The sequence below is a fragment of the Callospermophilus lateralis genome, unplaced genomic scaffold (genome assembly GCF_048772815.1).
Source record: "Callospermophilus lateralis isolate mCalLat2 unplaced genomic scaffold, mCalLat2.hap1 Scaffold_60, whole genome shotgun sequence".
Taxonomy (NCBI): Eukaryota; Metazoa; Chordata; class Mammalia; order Rodentia; family Sciuridae; genus Callospermophilus; species Callospermophilus lateralis.
Genome location: NW_027514584.1, coordinates 1,309,387 through 1,330,341, shown reverse-complemented (window position 1 = coordinate 1,330,341; position 20,955 = coordinate 1,309,387). Strand labels below are relative to the sequence as shown.

General features: G+C 36.9%; 1 protein-coding gene across 1 annotated transcript in view; it reads right to left on the bottom strand.

Annotated features, from left to right (window-relative positions):
• Window positions 1–20,955, bottom strand: part of LOC143390165 (recQ-like DNA helicase BLM) — a 55,928-nt gene that overhangs the window by 15,736 nt on the left and 19,237 nt on the right. Inside the window, 4 exon segments of the mRNA XM_077108352.1 lie at window positions 3,430–3,620; window positions 6,887–7,082; window positions 10,845–11,005; window positions 13,168–13,274. Of these exon segments, the coding sequence (XP_076964467.1) occupies window positions 3,430–3,620; window positions 6,887–7,082; window positions 10,845–11,005; window positions 13,168–13,274 (655 nt within the window).

Genomic DNA, 20,955 nt, shown 5'->3' with positions numbered 1-20,955 from the left:
CTTTTTTAAATACCTGTATTTCATTTGTTTTATTTTTAATGTGATGCTGGGGATCGGACTCAGTGCCTCACGCATGCTAGGAAAGTACTCTATCACTGAGCCATAACTCCAGCCCAGACCTCCATTTTTTTAAACCATAGAAACCCACAAACTATGGCATATCATCTAGGTGTGTTGTGGTTTTTTTTTTTTAATTTTTTGGTAGTTGTGGATGGATAGCATGCATTTATTTTATTTGTTTATTTTTATGTGGTGCTAAGGATCGAACCCAGTGCCTCACACATACAAGTGCTCTGCCACTGAGCCACATCCCAACCCCTGGATGCATTTTTAAAAATAAAATTTAACTGGCACAGTAATAGAACATGACTGGAAAATTGATATATTTATTATGGATGCTTTTGGGTTACAATGGCAGAGTTGAATAGTTCTAGCAGAAATCAGGTAGTCATAAAGTCTGAAGTATTTTACTTTCTGTCCCTTAATATAAAGTTTGCTATTGGCCATGGTGGTGCACACCTGTAATCCCAGCTACTCAGAGATCCTGTCTCAAAAAATTTTTTTTTAAAGTTCTGGGGATATAGCTCAGTGGTAGAGCACACCTGGGTTCAATCCTCAGAACAGGGGATACGAGGTCACTTGGAGAGTTGTCTATATTCAGTCTCCAATTTTTGCCTCATTTTACTGAAAACAGTCAAGTCAAGGTCATTAAGATTTCTGCAATGCTAAATCCTATGCTGAATTCTCAGTCCTTCCTGTACTTGACTTAGCAGCAGCACTTGACATGATTAGCACTTCCTCCTTCTTGAAACACTTCCTGTACTTGGTTTCCTTGGCTTTCCTCTTACTGCTGCTCTTTCTTGGTTTCCTTTCATAGTTCTTCCTCTTTTCCTCAACCTCTTAGGAGCCATGGTAAGTCTTTGGTTTTCTTATGTTCTGCCTGTTTTTTTTTTTTTTTAAAGTGCTGAGGATTGAACCCAGGGGCACTCTACTACCACTGAGCTACATTCCTAGCCCTTTTTTATTTTGAGACAGGGTCTCACTAAGTCGCCTAGATTGGCCTCAAACTTGTGATTCTCCTCCTTCAGTTTACCGAGTAGCTGGGATTACAGGTGTGTGTCATTTTGCCTGGCCCTTCTGCCTCAGTTTATACTCATGAAGATATTAGTCTCGTGTCTTTAAGTATCATCTATTAATTAATGCCAACCACTCCCAACTTTACATGTATCACCAACCTCTTAATAAAATTCCTGAATCAAAAAGACCTATGTCATTCATGTCCAAAACTGAACTCTTGATCTTCCTTGTCAAATAGCCTTCTGTATTTTGACTAAAGGTAACTCCATTCTTGTAGTTCCTCCAGTCCTTTAGCCTTCATTTTGCTCTTCTGGCCCTCCATTATACCTCTTCCTGTCACAGACTCTCAACCCTGCTCAGACATGGGGCTTCCTGTGGTCCCTCTAGTGCTCCAGGACTACTCTCCACCTCAGGGCCTTGGCTCTGGCTAATGCTTCTGCCAATATGCTCATATTCAGAGAGCTGTTCAGCTAACTTTCATTTCAAGTTTTTGCTCAAATGGGCCAACTTGTCTAATATTGCATTTTGGACCCCACCCATTGTTTTTGTCTTCTTACTCTGCTGAACTTTTCACCAAAGTTCTTTTCCTTAACATATTCTTGTTGTGTATATTACATGCTATCAGCCTTCCCCTATTAGAATGCAAGCTCTACAGGGCAGGTATTTTTATTTATTTTGTTCAATAATGTGTCTTAAATTCTTAGAAAAGTGTCTGCTATAGAACAGGTCCTCAACAAATATCTATTGATAGAGTAAACTGATTAGCGCTGTTTATAGGGTGGAGTGGGAAGAGACTTGTGAATCTGCAAATTCTACACTGAGAGAGTAAACTCCCCTGTTTTGGTCAGTGCTGCAAATCTCAATTGCAGCAATTACAATTATATGAACACATATGTCTCTCCCTTCCAGACTATGAACTGGTCTACAATGTGTTCATTTGGGAGTCTCCAACATTTTGTAAACATTTTAAAAGATATGAAATGTGAAAATATTCTATCACCAGTCTTGTAGACATTAAAGCATAAAATTGCCATGATAGGTACAATACGTACCTAATGATTGAATTTAACAACCTCCCAAGGTTATTTGAGGACAGATCATACTGAACTCAGAAGCCATTGCCATTATTAGTATTATAATTGTTTTTAGTACTGGGGATTACCTGGGGTGCTTTATCACAGAGTTACACTTTTAGTCCTTTAAAAAAAAAAAAAAAAAAAAAATATATATATATATATATATATATATATATATATATATATATATATTTTTAGTTGTAGCTGGACATAATACTTTTATTTTATTTGTTTTTATTTTTATGTGGTACCAGGGATGGAACCCAGTGTCTCATGCATGCTAGGCAAGTGCTCTACCATTGGGCCACAATTCCAGCCCCCAGTCATTTTTTATTTTGAGATAGGGTCTCATTAAATTGCTGAGACTGGATTTGAACTCGAGATTCTCTTGTCTTAGCCTCTCTGGGATTACAGGTGTGTGCTACTGTGCCAGTGCCATTCTTTGAGGGTTAAAAAAAGAGTAATTTAAAGTACTTGAGTATAAACACAGTACCTACTAATGCTACTCTTTCAAGATTTTTTTTTAATTGTATTTTTTGTGGACTGGAGGTTGAAACCAGGACATCACACATGCTAGGCAAGTGCTCTACAACTATGCTATAGCCGGGTGCATTTTAAAATTTTATTTTGAGGCAGGGTCTCACTAAGTTGCCTGCCTCAGCCTCCCAAGTAGCTGGGATTACAGGTGTGTGTCTTCCAACTGACTGAGATCTTTAAATATAGGTTATTGTTGATTTAAAATATTCTACCTGCCCATGTTAGATCATTTGGCATGTTTATGAATTAATGATATTTCTAAAATATTCTGTAAATATCAGTGCACATATGTAACCTCAATATTTTGAACAGGTGGATGTCTAGTATATTTTCTTAATAGTCTTCTAATTCTAAAAAATGATATTCTATAAAATATTTTAAGAGGGCTAGGGTTGTGGCTCAGTGGTAGAGTGCTTGCCTAGCATGTGGGAGGCCCTGGGTACAATCCTTAGCACCATATAAAAATAAATAAATAAAATAAAGGTATTGTGTCCAATTACAACTAAAAAATAAATATAATATAATATAATATGTGTGTGTATATAAAGAATTTTTCTTTTCCTAATTATGATATGGAGGACAAGCCCTTTCTCTTGTCTTTTGTGGCCCATATTCTGGGATCTAACTTGTGTTTCCTTTTTTAAGTTTTAAGAGAAAAAAAAGAAAAAAAAAAGCGGGCAATTTCCTTAATTATTAAAGAATTAAAAACAAAACTAAACTAAACAATAACTCATTTTACCTTTGTTTTACAGCAGTTATCACAAGAAACATCCGGGTATTTCTTACAAAAATCAGGGTTAAATCCATTTTCTCCGAAGTAAGCTAAAAGCTGTATTCTCCTGCATTCTGTTATATTTTCACAGTAATGTACCATGCTATACAAATTATTGAAATGAGTCTCTCTTGTATGATGGTTTCCATCTTTTTCCACTAAAAGGGATGAAAAGCATAGTAAAACATACTTATTACATTAGAAATGTAAAGAATAGCACAGAAATACTTAGAATTATAGAACTTTAATACTAAATAAGAAAATTGTTATTATTGGCATTCTATTAGTATAACAATTTCTTATTACAATTAACTGAGATTTATGTTTATCTCAAGATTTCAATTTAATTTTATAGAATTACATTTTAGATTTTTGTTTTCAAATTAAAAAATTTTTTTGGTGGTGGAGACTGAACACAGGGTGTCCGTGTTCTTACCACTGAACCATATCCTCAGACCCTGAAATGGAAAGATTTTTTTTCAAATTTTCATTATTTCCAATGATGAAGGCTAGACTTATATTTCCTATATTATCAGATAGGCATGTACTGAAGTTAATATCCAAAGAAAGCATGGCATAGAACTATGGCAGTGGGTTGTACACCTTCTTGAGTCTGTGAGGTCTAAGCAGTTAAGCCAGTGGCTCCACAACTATATGCCGAGGACTAGAGGTGTAGTTCAATGGCAGAGCTTTGGTCCAGGGTGCACAAGGACCCAGGTTCAATTCCTAACACCACATGTAACAAAACCATTGTGCAATGAAGCCTGGAGTGCTGCAGTGAACTCTTAGGTGTAGGTTATTTTAAATTTAAGGCAAACAACAACAACTGACATTGTCGAATACCACACAAACAATTTGAGGTACTTCATGGTTTTAACATTAGATTCTGCTTTACTTTTTCCAATAACATCATTATCTTTGTGAAGCTAAAAATTTGACAGTTGCTCTAATAAAAACAAGTACCTCAAGAAAAATGAATGTTATCTTGTTTTTCTTTGTCTCCATGCTGGGCTGAGGACAGAACCAAGGGCCTTATGCATGCTAGGCAAATGTTCTGCCACTAAGTCAAATCCCTGACTCAAGAAAATGAATGTGAAACAGAAAATGAGAGTGGTAGTGCTCAATTTGATTCTAAAATTTAAAAACAGCAAGTACATACTTTCCATTAGTAAGTGATATAGTTACTTAAGAATAAAATAAAAATCAGATTTCTTGGGCTGGGGATGTGGCTCAAGTGGTAGTGTGCTCGCCTAGCAGGTATGAGGCACTAGGTTTGATTCTCAGCACCACATAACACATAAAAAAAAAAAAAAAAAAGTGAAGATACTGTGTCCAACTAGAACTAAAAAATAAATCTGATTTCTTCCAGTTTATTAGTATTATTCTTCAAATAATTTAATATTTAATATTAAATAATATTTCAAATAATTTAAGTCCTAATTATGAGTCAAAATAATTACAATTTAAATATTTATACTAAACTATTTGAATTTAACAATATAGATGCTCCCTGACTTATGAAGAGGTCACATCTTGATAAACCCATTGTAAATAATTTATATAGCTTTCATACCATTGCAAAATCGAAAAATTATCATTTAATCTATCACAAGTAGGAGACTGTACGGATTTTGATTAAAAATACAAGTGGGCAAACCAAGTGTAAACAAGGGATTTTTTTGGGTTAATACCCATTTTGGTATAGTGTAAGAATCTTGAACTTTGGCATCAGATGAAAACGTGCTTAGTTAGGGTTCTGCATTTATTAGTTCTGTATCTCATTTTTCTTCTCTGTATAATGAGAAAATAGTCTTATCTTTTAAGGTTGTTGTGAGAAAAAAAAATGAATTGATATGTGTAAAGCATTTAAAATAGCATGTGGCAAGTGCTAACAGTATATTATCTACAACAATTACCATCCCTGCACCACAGCCACTACTCCCACTGCTCCTACTATTTTGGCTACTGCCTCAGAGACCTTGGGGGCAAGTCAAAAAATCTTTCTGAAGCTTGGTTTTCTCATGAGTAGCTCTACCTAAAAAGTTAGATGTTGCTTATAATCCCAGCAGTTCAGGAGGCCAAGGCAAGAGGATGACAAATTCAAGGACAGTCTCAGCAACTTAGCAAGGCCCTAAGCACCTTAGAGAGATCCTGCCTCAAAACAATATAAAAATGGCTGGGGATGTAGCTCAGTGGTTAAGCACCCCTGGGTTTAATCCCTGATACCAAAAAAAGCTAGTTGTTATGGGTAAATAAGGTAAGATGATATAGATTTTGACACAGTGCATAGCATGTACCATGCTGAGTCTCTCTGCCAGAGTGAGAAAGTGATCTTAAAAATAGATATTTACAAAATATATTCAATTATCACATCTGAGTATAAAGATAGGCCCAGGATATAATAAAATTCTAAAATATGTATTTATTTTGACCCAAGAAAGACTTGGTCTAGAAATATTTCCTACATAAATAACTGCAAAAATGCCTAAAGATATCAGTACGAGGGTATTCAATACTGCATTGTTGACAGCAGTAAAAAACAAGAAATAATCTAAATATCTAATAAGAGGAGACTGGCTTAATAAACATGAAATTACCAGACTATGGAATTCTATGTAGCTAATTTATTCATATTAATTCTAGGGATAATTACAATCTAGTATTGACTGAAAAAAGGACATATTTATATATATCTTTATATATATACATACATACATATATGTGTGTGTGTGTGCGCGCGCGCACGTGAGAGAATGTATAATGTAATTCCATTTATATTTTAAAATACAAGCATCTGGGAAAGGTAAACACAAATACAAGATGTTGCCTGCCTTTAATGGGGGAGGAGGGATGAGAGAGGAGAGGGATATCTAGGAGACTATTGGTTGTACTCACCCCCCCCCCCGCTTTTTTGAGAGAATCTCTCACTATGTGGTGTAGGCTGGCCTCAACTCCTGAGCTCAAGTGATCCTCCTGCCTTGGCTTTCTTGGTAGCTAGGGCTATAGTTACGTGCCACAATACTTGGTTTTGTTTTATTTCTTAAACTGGATGGTAGTTCATGAGAGTTTATTATTTTCTCCTTTTTATCTTTCTTTGAAATATGTTTACACGCAAGTTTAAATGAAAAAATTGGGTCTAGAAGGATACAAAAGAAATCAACAATTCAAGTTGTTTCTTGAGACAAGACCACAGGCATGATTTAGCAATTTCCTGCCTTACACATGTCTGTGACATTTTACATAATAAGCATGTATTACTTTTACAATAAAAGTGAACTAAAATAAAATTTCAATTTATATAAATACCTCTATTTCTCCATGATTATTTAAGGAAAACTGGACCCAAAGTACCACAATAGTAGGAGTGATTAATCTCATGACATGACAGAACATGACAGAATGTCTCTAGTAGAGCTCAGCTTACTCATTATAAGCCACTTCAGTCTGGTCACATCATGATAGGTATAGAAAAGCAGGCAGTGAGATATTTCTCCATTTCGTCCAGCTCTGCCGGATTCCTGGCAGTAACCTTCCACAGATTTAGGAAAAGATGCATGAATCACAAATCACACATCAGGTTTGTCAATCCCCATTCCAAATGCAATTGTTGCACAGATAACCTGATGTAAAGCAAAGGCCCATTAGATTCATAATGCATTTAAAGGAACATTTTAATAATGGATGTTTCTGAAAGCTCTATCCCTTATTTTACTTTAAAATGCACTCTACTTGACAAACTTATGTCTTAACTTGGTTCCACGATTTAGCATTACTAAGACAAGATTTTCATATTGATAACTTGCAATTTTATTAAGCCCATGAAGAGAAAGAGAAGCTTAGTGTGGTTGGCACTTTCTTATGTGAGTTGGTTTCACTACATGAGAGATTAATTGCACTCATTAGCTCTTCAATGTCTTGTCAGTGTTTGTTTTGTTTCTGATATGGAGGTGTGTGGGGGTTCTGTTCATATTGCCATGATATCCAGGCCTGTGTACATAAGTAATACTATCATCAGGGGCTCCAGGCTGTTCCCAGGGCTCTGGCTCTCAGAGGTCATTGCTGCTAGCTCCTTGATGATTCAGGACAATAGTGCTCTCACCTTCAGTTTTACCTGTGTCACCAGCTGAAACATACGCTGACTCTTTTTATTCATCAGTTGATTTCAAAGTCAAGGTTGTGAAATTTTAATTAAATCTCATATGGATAAAAGTCGGAGCAGCTTATACAGGAGGGGAAAAAAGGAAAAAAAAAAGGCCAGGGTCTATGGCTCTTGGCCCATACAAATCACTTACTGGAAGCAAGGTGATGGTTAAATTTTAGGAGGTTGACAAATCAGTTTTCAAGAATATCCATTTCAGTTGCAAATTTAGGACCTATTTAACCCAGACCAAAATGCTATATCTCCAGGCAAAATTACATTATACAAATAAAGCTGTAAGTCTTTTTTTAGCACTTAAAAAAATGAATTGCTACTGCAAGAACAGTATTTCAAAAGCAATGAAAATATCTGGCAGCCAGACTGAGGCTAATGACATGATTTTAGTAACTGTGGGTACCAGAAAGGAACTGTAAGCTATGGGGTATGTGGACAGAAAATGGGCACATTTATCAACATTGGAAATGGCACTGGCCTGCACTCTAGGTTAGTTATCCATCTAACTTATGGTACTTTGATCAAAAGGAAATCTCCTCAAAAAGTGAAAATCTATTGTGTCCTCTGGTGACGGAGAACAGGCGGGGAAGTTGCGCAGTGAGATGTGCCTGCCCAAAGCTCTGCAAATGTCGTTTACCTCGAAGCCTGGTGATTCTCCTACTGCGAGGAGGGCACATGGCTATGAAGCACATCCTGAAGGCTCTGAGTGAGGCCACAGTGATGCTGACTCTTTCTGAAAGCTCTTATTTCTTTAACTAGGAAACTGGCTTTGACATATCACACTTCCTTCCTTATTTTGGTGTTGTTTTTAAACTTCAGGCTAGATTTATTCTTTTTAAAAAAAATTTTAATTGTAGATGGACACAATATCTTTATTTTATTTATTTATTTTTATGTGGTGCTGAGGATTGAACACACTGCCTCACTCATGCGAGGCAAGCTCTCTACCACTGAGCTACAACCCCGCCCCAGGCTACATTCATTCTTTTCAAAGAAAAACACTAAATTTTATTTTTATTCTTTTTTCCCCTATATTGGGGATGAACCCAGTGGTGCTCTACCACGTAGCTATATTCTCAGCTATTTTTTTATGTTTATTTTTTTAGTTGGACAATACCTTTATTCCATTCATTTATTTTTGTGTGGTGCTGAGGATCAAACCCAGGGCACTGTGAGTGCTAGGCGAGTGCTCTACCACTGAGCCATAATCTTAGTCCCCCTCAGCTATTTTTATTTATTTTTAAAAATTAGGGCTGAGGTTGTGGCTCAGTGGTAGAGTGTTTGCCTAGCATGTGTGAGGTGCTGGATTTGATCCCCTGCTTTAGACAGGGTCTAAGTTGCCCAGTCTGCCCTTGAATTTGCAATCCTTCAGCCTCAGCTTCCTGAGTTGCTGGATTATAGAAGCATGTCACCACTCCAGTATAGATCTCACCAATTTTTAATTCCTCCCTTGTCATTTATTGTTTGTTCAAATCTTTCAGTCTATTTCTGGATTTCTGTTCCACTCATCTATATATAATGTACTACAAACCAGTAATGTGCTATTTTTTTTTTCAAATTCTTTCAGTTTTTTTCATTTGACTGTCTTCCATGCAAACTTTAGAAAAAGTTTATACAAAGAAAAAAACTGAAATGTGTAATTATTTCAGTGAAGACAAACCAGTTTTTCTAAACTTTTTACATATCTGAAAATGCCTTTATTGTTTTCAACATATATGACAGTGAGCTGGGTATGAAATACTTTTGTCCAAGTCTCCCCCGCCCCCCCCCCGCCCCGTATTGGGGACTGAGCCCAATAGCGCTCTAGACTTTTATTCTATTTTTAATTTTTGACAGGGTCTCACTAAGTTGCCCATGCTGGTCTGAGTTTGCAACCCTCCAGATTCAGCCTCCCAAGAGATTAAAGGCATGAGCCACCATGCCCAGCTACTCTTCCCTCTTCTGATTCTGAAGACTGTCCTCCTGTTTTTGATATTTTTGATTTCTATTTCTCCCCTGCCACCTTTTTTTGTGGTACTGGGGTTTGAACCCAGAGATACTTTACCACTGAGGTAAATCCCGTAGCCCTTTTATTTTTATTTTGAGATAGGGTCTCACTGTGTTGCTTAGGGCCCTGCTAAGTTGCTGAGGCTGACCTTGAACCTGTGATCTTCCTGCCTCAGTCTCCTGAGTCACCTTTATACTCTAAATCATCTTCATTATGTTGTTTGGTAAGATAGAACCACAGGAAGCCATGGTAGACAAAATAAGCCCAATTTCTAGCCAGTCAGGTTTGTCACTGGGTGGATCCTATATTTGGGATGCAGAACTCTGATGGTGCTGAAGGGCTGCAGCAGTATGGCTCTACATTTAATATTCTTAGGCTGGATCCCTATTCCTTGTTGCTAATATATCACATTTAAAATTTTTTTCTCCCTCAATTTTTGTCTTTTATTCCCTCTAACATTCTCAAGTTAAAGTTATTGACTATATCCCTGATTGCTTCTCAGTTTTTTTTTTTTTTTTTTTTTTTTTTTTTTGTACCAGACATCTAACCCAGAGATTCTTAATCACTGGGCCACATCTGCAGCCCTATTTATTTATTTATATATTGGTACCAGGGATTGAACTCAAGGGTGCTTAACCACTGAACCACTTCCCCAGCGGCCCCCCCCCTTTTTTTAAATCTTTTTTTTTTTTTTAATTTATTTTTTAGTTCTCGGTGGACACAACATCTTTGTTTGTATGTGGTGCTGAGGATCGAACCCGGGCCTCACGCATGCCAGGCAAGCGCGCTACCGCTTGAGCCACATCCCCAGCCCTTCCCTAGCTCTTTATAAAATTTTTATTTTGAGACAGGGTCTCATTAGGTTGTTTACAACTTCACTAAGTTGCTGAGGCTGGCTTTGAACCTGCGACTCCCCTGTCTCAGCCTCCTGAGCTGCTGGGATTAGAGGTATGTGTCACCACGCCTGGCATCCTTTTTATTTTTATTTTGAGATAGGGTCATACAAAGTTGCTCAGAGCCTTGCTAAATTGCTGAGGCTGGCCTCAAACTTGTGATTCTCCTGCCTTAGCCTCTTGAGCCGCTGGGATTATAGGTGTGAGCCAACATGTCTGGCTCCTTCTCAGTCTTATTTTGATGTTTTCTATCTTTAAGATAAAAACAATTTGCATTCTACATGCACAAGTTTGCTAATATACCAGAAAATATTATTCCTTTTGTTTGTTTATTAAAAAAAAATGTTACCTGGCAGCCATCCTGATTAATCCACTTGTGTTGCACTTCATCTCTGGCAGAATCACTGAGGCCAGCATGATAAGCAAGAGCAGCAAGACCATTCTTCTGTAAAGTGTCAGCCATTGTGTCACATTCCCTCCTGGAGAGGCAGTAGATTATCCCTGAGTCATCTGTCAAGAAACCAAACCGATTGTGAGAAGTGAGGACTTTTAATATAAATAACAATACGATTTACACTATGTTTTTAGAAATGTTAAGAAACATAAACAGATTTCTGTAGTGCACTTAGAACACAGGATGATCACACAGAATAACTCAGGAAAAAAATTCATACAAAGAAATAAGATGCGACTTAAATTTTTTTTTTTTTTTTAGTTGCAGATGGACACAATACCTTTATTTTCTTATTTTTTTATGTGGTGCTGAGGATTGAATCCAGTGCCTCACACATGTTACATGAGCGCTCTACCACTGAGCCACAACCCCAGCCCAAAATGCAACTTTTAATTCTATCCCTGCTAATGCCTTATGAGATGAACCTGGATTAATCCTAGGCTCTATTTCACACTGACTCTAAAATGGGAAAGCTCCCTTATATAAGCTTATAGAAAACACATGACAATATTTATCAAACAGTCTTAAAAATACCTCTGACCAACAAACTACAGTGATGCAGCCACATGAATGTTTATAGCAGCACAATTCACAATAGCTAAATTGTGGAACCAACCTTCAGTAGATGGATAGGGCTGGGTTTGTGGCTCAGAGGTACAGTGCTTACCTACCACGTGTGAGGTCCTGGGTTCGATTCTCAGCACCACATAAAAAATAAATAAAATAAAGGTATTGTATTCAATTACAACTAAAAAATAAATATAAAAAGATAGACAAATAGATAAAGAAACTGTGGTATATATACACAACTAAATATTACTCAGCAATAAAAGAGAATAAAATTAAGGCATTTGCAGGTAAATGGATAGAGTTGGAGAATATTATGCTAAGTGAAGTAAGCCAATCCCCCAAATCCAAAGGCCGAATGTTTTTTCTGATAAGTGGATGCTGATCCATAATGGGGGTGTGGGAAGAGAGAGGAGGAATGGAGGAACTTTGGATAGGCTAAAGGAGAGGGTGGAAAAGGGAGGGGAAATGGGAGTAGGAAAGATGGTAGAATGAGATGGACATTATTACCCTTGGTACATGAAGACACAAATGATGTGATTCTATTGTGTGTACAACCAGAGAAATAAAAACTGTGCTCCATTTGTATACTGTGAATTGAAAAGCACTCTGCTGTCATCTAGAACAAATTAAAAAAAAAAAAAGATATATATCTTTGACCCAGTTTCCTTCTAGGAAACTAACCTAGGAAATAAAGTGATATATGGACTCACACCAAAAGTTTTGTTTATAATTTAAAAATTAAAAAGATTTTAATGGGAAACATTATGGGAATAAGGTTGTGAAATAAAATATACTGTATCAAGTGTTTTTTTCCTTTTATGTCAATATCATTATTTATTAATTTAATTTTTATGTGGTGCTGAGGATCGAACCAGTGCTTCACACATGCGAGGCAAGTGCTCTGCCATTGAGCTATAGCCCCACTCCCTGTATCAAGTGTTTTCTAAGAAAAAAGATAAATTGACCTATAACATCTTAAAAAAAAGTGTTTTCTGAGTTATAAAAGGCATGCAAAAATGCCTTTTATAACTTTTTTTAAACTCTTTTTTTTAAAGAGAGAGTGAGAGACAAAGAGAGAGAGAGAGAGAGAGAGAGAGAGAGAGAGAGAGAGAGAGAAAATTTTTTAACATTTATTTTTTAGTTTTTGGTGGGCACAACATCTTTGTATGTGGTGCTGAGGATTGAACCTGGGTCACACGTATGCCAGGCGAGCGTGCTACCACTTGAGCCACATCCCCAGCCCCGCCTTTTATAACTTAAAAAACAAAAATGGAGCAAACTGTTATGAACTTCAGAATCTCATTTTATTTAATATAACTCAAAGGCAAACACATTTGGGAGAAGGCACTACAATAAAGAATTATATTCATACACTGATAGAAGCCTTAGAAAGCACTGAAACCAAAATGATAATATAAGTGTGTAGGAGGAAATATTTAATATATTTTTTTGTTAAAGTTTATTGTTATCTAACCAAATGAAATTTTATAAATTCTAGAATTGAAAGAGTTACAATATTCTGGTCTATAAATAACAAGTTAAGTATCATCATTAAACAAAAAGAAATGTTTAATTTGCTATTTTATGTATTCTATTGTGGTACTAAAGAGACACCTATTACTTTTAGATATCACATAACTGTACTCACATGGGTGATGTTTTCGGATCCATTCTAAGCAATCAAATGCTACCTTTTTAGGTTTTTTTGGTAATACATAGTATTTCAGATTATGTCTGTTAAAGCTCATGCTGAACCTAAAAGAAATGCCAAACACAAAATTTAGTTGTTATGAAAAATATAGATCTAGCCATTGGCATGAACTGAAAGTATACCTCAAAATCATTAACCCAGATGAGATGTTATTAGAAGATGGGGCATTTGGGAGAGAATTAGGTTATGAGGGTGAAACCATGAATGAGACGAGAGCCCTTATAAAAGTAGAGACCTCACTAGTTTTAGGTGTGGCTATAATGAGAAAAGTATCATCTGCAAACCAGAAAGAGGGACCACACCAGATGGGATCTGCTAGTACACTGATCCTGGACTCCCCAACCTACAGAGCAATGAGAAATAAATTTCTCTTATCTCTGCTACCTAGCCTATGATATTCTGTTCAGTTAGCATGAACAAAGGCCAACATCTTCAAAAATTAAATATTGATTTTCCACATTCCAAGCCTAATTATCAGTTTGTCTTAAGGTGAATACTACCACTGGAAGCTTATATAACAGAACACTGAAATGGAGGTTAGATTAAAGGTTAAAGAAAAGAATGGTTGGTGAGTGTGGTGGCACACACTTGCAATCCCAGCAATTCAGGAGAGTGAGGCAGGAGAGTCTCAAATTCTAGGCCAGCCTGGGCAACTTAGTGAGACCACATCTCAAATATAAAACGGGTTAAGGATGTAGCTCAGTAGTAAAGTGCCCCGGATTTAATCTCCAGTACCAGGAGTAGGGAGAAAGAATAGTGATAAGGAAGGAAGCTCTATGGCATTAGATGATAAAAAATTAGGATTATAGAAGAGGAGTGTACCTGAGTGGGAGTGTGGGAGTGTACCTCAGTGGTATAGCAAAGGCTTAGTATGCTCAAAGCCCTCGGTTCAATCCCCCAACATGTGTAGACGCACAAAGTCAGACACATGGAGAAACATAAGATAAGTCAGAAGCCCAGTCTCCAAGGTGAGGCTGACAAAAAATGGAGATGATAATTAAAAAAACATTGAAGTGGGGCTGGGATTGTGGTCAGTGGTAGAGCACTTGCCTAGCATGGGCGGGACCCAGGTTCCATCCTCAGCATCACATAAAAATAAAAGGTATTGTGTTATGTCCATCTACACCTAAAAAATAAATATTAAAAAAATATTGAAGTGATTAAGAAAATTACAGAGGAAATACACACTTTTAGGCTACCAATGTTCCTAAATTTTGACTTATGCTAAATAACCTTCATGCACTTATATGAAATGTTAATTGCAGGGCAACAGAAGGAGCTCTGGATCCCAAAGGGAACATGGCTGGCTGACACCAGTGCTCCTTCTTTTCTGGCCTACCACTCTTGGCACCGCATTTCCTCCCTCATGCTTCCTTAGGGAGCTCATTCTTTCCATTACTTTCTCTCTTATATTTCTCCTTTTGCTTTTCTTCCTAAGGCAAATTTCTCAGAAGATACTTATATCTCCAACCAACTAACCACAAACTGAATTTCAATTCTCATCACTTTCATGCTGACTTTTCCTTCTTTCGTTTTTTGATACCAGGGATTGAACCCAGAGGCATTTAACTACTGAGCCACATCCCTAGCTCTTTTTAATTTTATTTTGAGACAGGCCTTGCTAAGTTGCTGAGGCTGGCTTTGGAACTTGCAATTCTCCTGCCTCAGCATCCTGAGTTGCTGGGATTTTAGGTGGATGCCACTGTGCCTGGCCAGCAATACTTTTGGCATTTGTAGGGGTTGCTTTAGGCCTTATTCTCTCTGATCTCTCCCTACTCCACCTTGTTGGCTAGCCTTACAGAAAACCCTCTATTAGCACTCATGACTTCACCTTCTGTGGGAATTTCAACGCTTATGTCTCTGACTTCTCCATCTTCTTCTCCTTATGCTTACTCCTGAAGTGAGAATCACCTCCCACCCTGCAATGCCTGGCTCTCTTCTTTTTTGCAATATCTCCTTCAGCAGTCTATTTTATTTTATTTATTTATTTTTTAAATCTTTTTTTTTTTGTTTTAATATTTCTTTATTTTTTTTAGTTATCGGCAGATACAACATCTTTTTTGGTATGTGGTGCTGAGGACCGAACCCGGGCCGCACGCATGCCAGATGAGCGCGCTACCGCTTGAGCCACATCCCCAGCCCAGCAGTCTATTTTAAACTACACCCAAATGTTATTTCAATGAGTCCCAACTCTTGCCCTCAACTTAGACCTCCTTTCAGAGTTCTGAACCATATTCCAATATGATTTTAGATCCATGATCTAAAATTGAAGCATGCATTCTCCTAGGAGTACACAAAGACTTTCTAAGGGTAAATGAGCAAAGATAATTTTAAAGCATCTGGAGCCTCAGGTTTTGTTTTAATATTTTTTAGTTGTAGATGGATACAATCTCTCTCTCTCTCTCTCTCTCTCTCTCTGTGGTGCTGAGGACTAAACCCTAGGGTGCCTCACATGTGTGAGGCAAGTTCTCTATCACTGAGCTACAGCCTCAGCCCTGGAGCCTCAGTTTTTTTTTTGTTTTTTTTTTTTTTTTAGTGGAGAGAGAGAGAGAGAGTGAGAGAGAATTTTTTTTCTTAATATTTATTCTTTAGTTTTTCGGCAGGCACAACATCTTTGTTTGTATGTGGTGCTGAGGATCGAACCCGGGCCGCACGCATGCCAGGCGAGCGCGCTACCACTTGAGCCACATCCCCAGCCCTGGAGACTCAGTTTTTACATGCAGTTAAGACTGATCTGAGAATGCTTTTCCAGACCAGACATCTTGCAGGCTCATCCTTTTCCAGTCTTCCCTTTTATAACTGTCCTCCCAATTCTGAAATACAAACCAACCAACCCCACTTTTTTACTCATTTTAAATTTTACCACCATGACTTGTTTCAGGAGGTTAAAAACCTCCAGGACACCAAACAAAGCAAAATGAAATATAGTAAAGATGTGGGTGAAATTTTCTTTAATCAAAGTACCAGAAATCTTGTGAGTCTTCTGTCTTTACGTTTTACCTATTTCTGTTAAGGGTAAAGAATAACATTGGAAATGAAGCATTTTGGCCCTCATTGGAGTTCTGATTTCAAATAGACCGAGAGTAAAGTAGTGAAGTAAAGATGATCTCCACCTTTGGATGCTGTTTTATCCCTGACCACTGTCACTTTGTGACTTGTGAAACTAACCGTTAAACAATAATTCAAAACCAGCTTTTATTTATATGTACAGAACAGCTGGAATTCTTTTAGTGTTTCAAATGATAGAGGATTATGTAGCAGACTGGCAAAAAAAAGATGATAGATAAAAGAATGATACATTCATTGGCTATTTTTTTTTGTTGTTCTGGGGATTAAACCCAGATCCTCAGGGATGCTAAGCATGTGTTCCACCATTGAGCTACATACACCCTCAGCTCTTTCTAGGACTATTTTCATTATTCATAGGCAATTATTTACAGTTGCTATTACAGCAAAGGAAACTGCAGTCCAGATAAAATTATGGCATAAAAGACCTGCCTTACAACAAATACAAATGATGAAGAAAAATCTTAAAATTTATTTGAGCTGATTTGGACTATGGTGTACAAGTATTCCTGTCCATATGAATATTGAAGTGATGATGACTTTCTCTGCACTTAAAAATAGTTTTATCTCAGAAAAGTGTTTTATTTAGTAAAATATTAAAAATAGTTTGGGTCAAAAACATGTTTAAGAGAGCCTACAACCTGGGAGCAAATCTTTACCTAGCACACATCAGATAGAGCACTAATCTCTAGGGTATATAAAGAACTCAAAAAGCTAAGCACCAGGGCTGGGGATGTGGCTCAAGCAGTAGCGCGCTCGCCTGGCATGCGTGCAGCCTGGGTTCGATCTTCAGCACCACATACAAACAAAGAAGCTGTGTCCGCCAAAAACTAAAAAATAAATATTAAAAATTCTCTTTCTCTCTCTCTCTTTAAAAAAAATAAATAAATAAAAAAGCTAAGCACACACACACACAAAAAAAAATCCAATCAACAAACGGGCCAAGGACCTGAACAGACACGTCTCAGAAGAGGATATACATACAATCAATCAACAAATATATGAAAAAATGCTCATTATTTTTAGCAATCAGAGAAATGCAAATCAAAACTACTCTTAATTTCATCTCACTCTAGTCAGAATGGCAGCCATTATGAAGACAAACAACAATAAGAGTTGGCAAGGATGTGGGTAAAAAGGCACACTCATACATTGTTGGTGGGACTGCAAATTGGTGCAGTCAATATGGAAAGCAGTATAAAGATTCCTTGGAAATCTGGAAAAGGAACTGCCATTTGACCCAGCTATCCCTTTCCTCAGACCATACCCAGAGGATTTAAAAACAGCATACTATAGGGACACAGCCACATCAATGTTTATAGCAGCACAATTCACAATAGCTAAACTGTGGAGCCAACCTAGATGCCCTTCAGTGGATAAATGGATAAAAAAAATGTGGTATATATACACAATGGAAAATTACTCAGCAATAAAAGAGAATAAAATCATGGCATTTACAGGTAAATAAATGGCGCTGGAGAAGATAATGCTAAGTGAAGTTAGCCAATCCCAATAAAACAAATGCTGAATGTTTTCTGATTTAAAGAAGCTGACTCATAGTGGGGTAGGTAGGGGGAACATGGGAGGAAAATGAATTCTAGATAGGGAAGAGGGGAGGGAAGGAAAGGGAGGAGGCCAGGGATTAGCAAGGATGGTGGGATGTGAATGACCTCATTATCCAAAGTACATGTCTGAAGACACGAATTGGGTGTCAACCTACTTTATATATAAACAGAGATATGAAAAATTGTGATATATGTGTAATAAGAATTACAATGCAAAAAACAAAAACAAAGTACATGTATAAAGACAAGAACTGGTGTGAACATACTTTATATACAAAGATAAGAAAAATTGTGCTCTATCTGTGTAATAAGAATTGTAATGCATTCCGTTGTCATGTATTTAAAAAAATAAAATCAATAAAAATAAAAGTAAAGAAGACATATTCAGAAGGATGTGGAATCAGAATTCTCATACTCTGCTAATGGGAATGTAAAATGGTACAGGTGCTCTAGAAAACAGCATGGCAGTTTCTTTAACAGGTGAAACACACAGCCAGGCGCAGTGGTGCATGCCTGTAATCTCAGTAACTTGGAAGGCTGAGGTAGGAGGACCACAAGTTCAAGGCCAGTGTCAGCAATTTAGTGAGACACTCAGCAGCTTTGCAAGATCCTATCTCAAAATAAAAAAACTAAATGAAAGACTGGGGATGCATCTCAGTGGTTTAAGATCCCTGGTTTTAATCCCTAGCAACAAACAAACAAACAAACAAACAAAACAAAAAGGCAAAACTCAGAGTTATCATAGAACCCAACAATTCCACTCCCGGATATAATATACCCAAGAGAAATGAAAACACATGTCTGCATAAGAACTTGTACATTTATGTTCATAACAGCATTATTCATAATAGTCAAAACATAAAAATAAGCTTAATGTCCATCAATGATAAATAGACAGAAGAGAATGTCATATACCTATACAAGAGAATATTATTTAGAAACAAACCTTGAAAATATTATGCTAAGTAAAAGAAGAAAGTCACAAAAGATGACATAGAGTGATTCTGTTTATAGAAACCATCTATCTCCCCATAGAGGGTAGATCAGTGGTTGTCCAAGACTGGTAGGGAGATGTGAGGGTCAAGGTTATTGGACTGCATTTGGGTAATGGGTTTTTTTGTATCAGAGATTGAACACAAGGGTGATTAACCCAGCCCCTTTTTATTTTGGGACAGGTCTCAAAACAGTTGTGTAGGGCCTTGCTAAATTGCTGAGGCTGGCCTTGAACTTGCAATCCTACAAGTTCAATTTTTTTCAGATAGGGTCTCACTAAGTTGCTTACTGTCACGCTTAGTTGCTGGGGATGGCCTTGAATTTACAAAAAAAGTCTCAGCTTCCAGAGCAGCTGGGATTACAGGCATGTGCTACTGTGCCTGGTGGGTAACAGTGTTTTTGAGGGGTGATAGAATGTTTTAAAACTGTGGTGATGTTGCACAATTCCAAATATACCACATGCTACTATATTGATTGTAAACATGTGGATGGTAAGATATGTGCATTATATCTCAATAAAACCATTATTAAAAAAAGATCTGGAACATAATTTGAATTTTTTTTTCATTTGTGACATAATTGAAAATACAATTAAGTTAATTTAGATTGTGGGGATGGGTGCAAAATTTTGTGAACATACAAAAAATCCACTAAATTATACCTTGTAAATTGATGAATTTTATCATGTGTGAATTATATCACATTAAAGATTTTTTTAAAAACCATCTGTATTCCACTGTATCTTGACTAAGTTTATATTGTATTAAATGTTGCAATTAAATATTATCAGGTTCAGAGTATCAAATTTGTGTCATTTGAAAGTGAGGTGTGAGAAAATGCAGTCAACTTGTGCTCAGCTGTTGTTGCTTTTGAAACTGAGACAGTTGTCATAGGGCTGTTTAGAGTTTATGTGAATTAAATTAAAAAATGTTTTTGGATAGTTGCAGATGGTCAGAATGCCTGTATTTGTTGTTTATTTTTATTTTTAAAAATATATTTTTTAGTTGTAGATGGAACACAATACCTTTATTTTATTTTTTTATGTGGTGCTCGGGGGAATAAACCCAGTACCTCATGTATGGTAGGCAAGTGCTCAACTTAGAGAGACCTTACCTGGGGGGGAAAAAAAAAAAAAAAAAGAATGGGGATGTGACTCAGTGGTTAAGCGCCAAGTGCCCCTGGGTTCAATCTCTAGTACCAAAAAATAAAAAGCATATCACAGCTGGGGATGTGGCTCAGTGGTACAGCATTTACCTGGAAGATATAAGGCCTTGGGTTCAGCCCCTAGCGCGCGAGCGCGCAAGCGCACACACACACACAAAACAGCACATCAACCATTGTGTCACAAGGCATGGTGGCACATCATGTAATCTCAGTGACTTGGGAGGCTCAGGGAAGAAGATTCCAAGTTTGAGGCTAGCCTCAGCAACTTAGTGACACTCTGTCTCAATTTTTCAAAAGGGCTGGGAATACAGTTCAGTGGCAGAGTATCCCTGGGTTCAATTCCTAGTGAAGGGGAAGTTAAAAAAAAAAGCATTAAAAAAAACCACATTTTATAAGGTATACTGAAACCAACAGGATTTTGATTTCCCTCTTTCAAATATATTAGATATAAGTAGAGGGTTTTTATTGAAAGATTGACAAAAATACTTAATAGCCATTAGATAGTTCCTAGTAAAGACTTTTTAAAGGGTATATTTACTGGAAAAAGTAAAGTGAATAACTAATGATTTTGCTTATTTTGCCCAATAGCTTCCAACTTTTTGCCTCCCACGAAGTTTGACAGACCTAACTGAGTGGTCAGCTGGAAGATCATTAGAAATAATTTTTGATGACATCATGATGAGCTATCATAAAATGCCTTTCATTTCCATCCACATGTTTATGTAAGCAACATTTCTCAGCCTTATAAGAAATAAAAACTGATTCAATTCATCCATAGATATGTGAACTGAAAATTAAAAAAAATACTGTCTCATTAGGAAACATATTCTCAATCAAACTTTATGCTTAAGATTTTTTTTTAGTGTCATTGGACCTGTATTTTATTTATTTATATGTGGTGCTGAGAATCGAACCCAGTGTCTCACACATGCCAAGC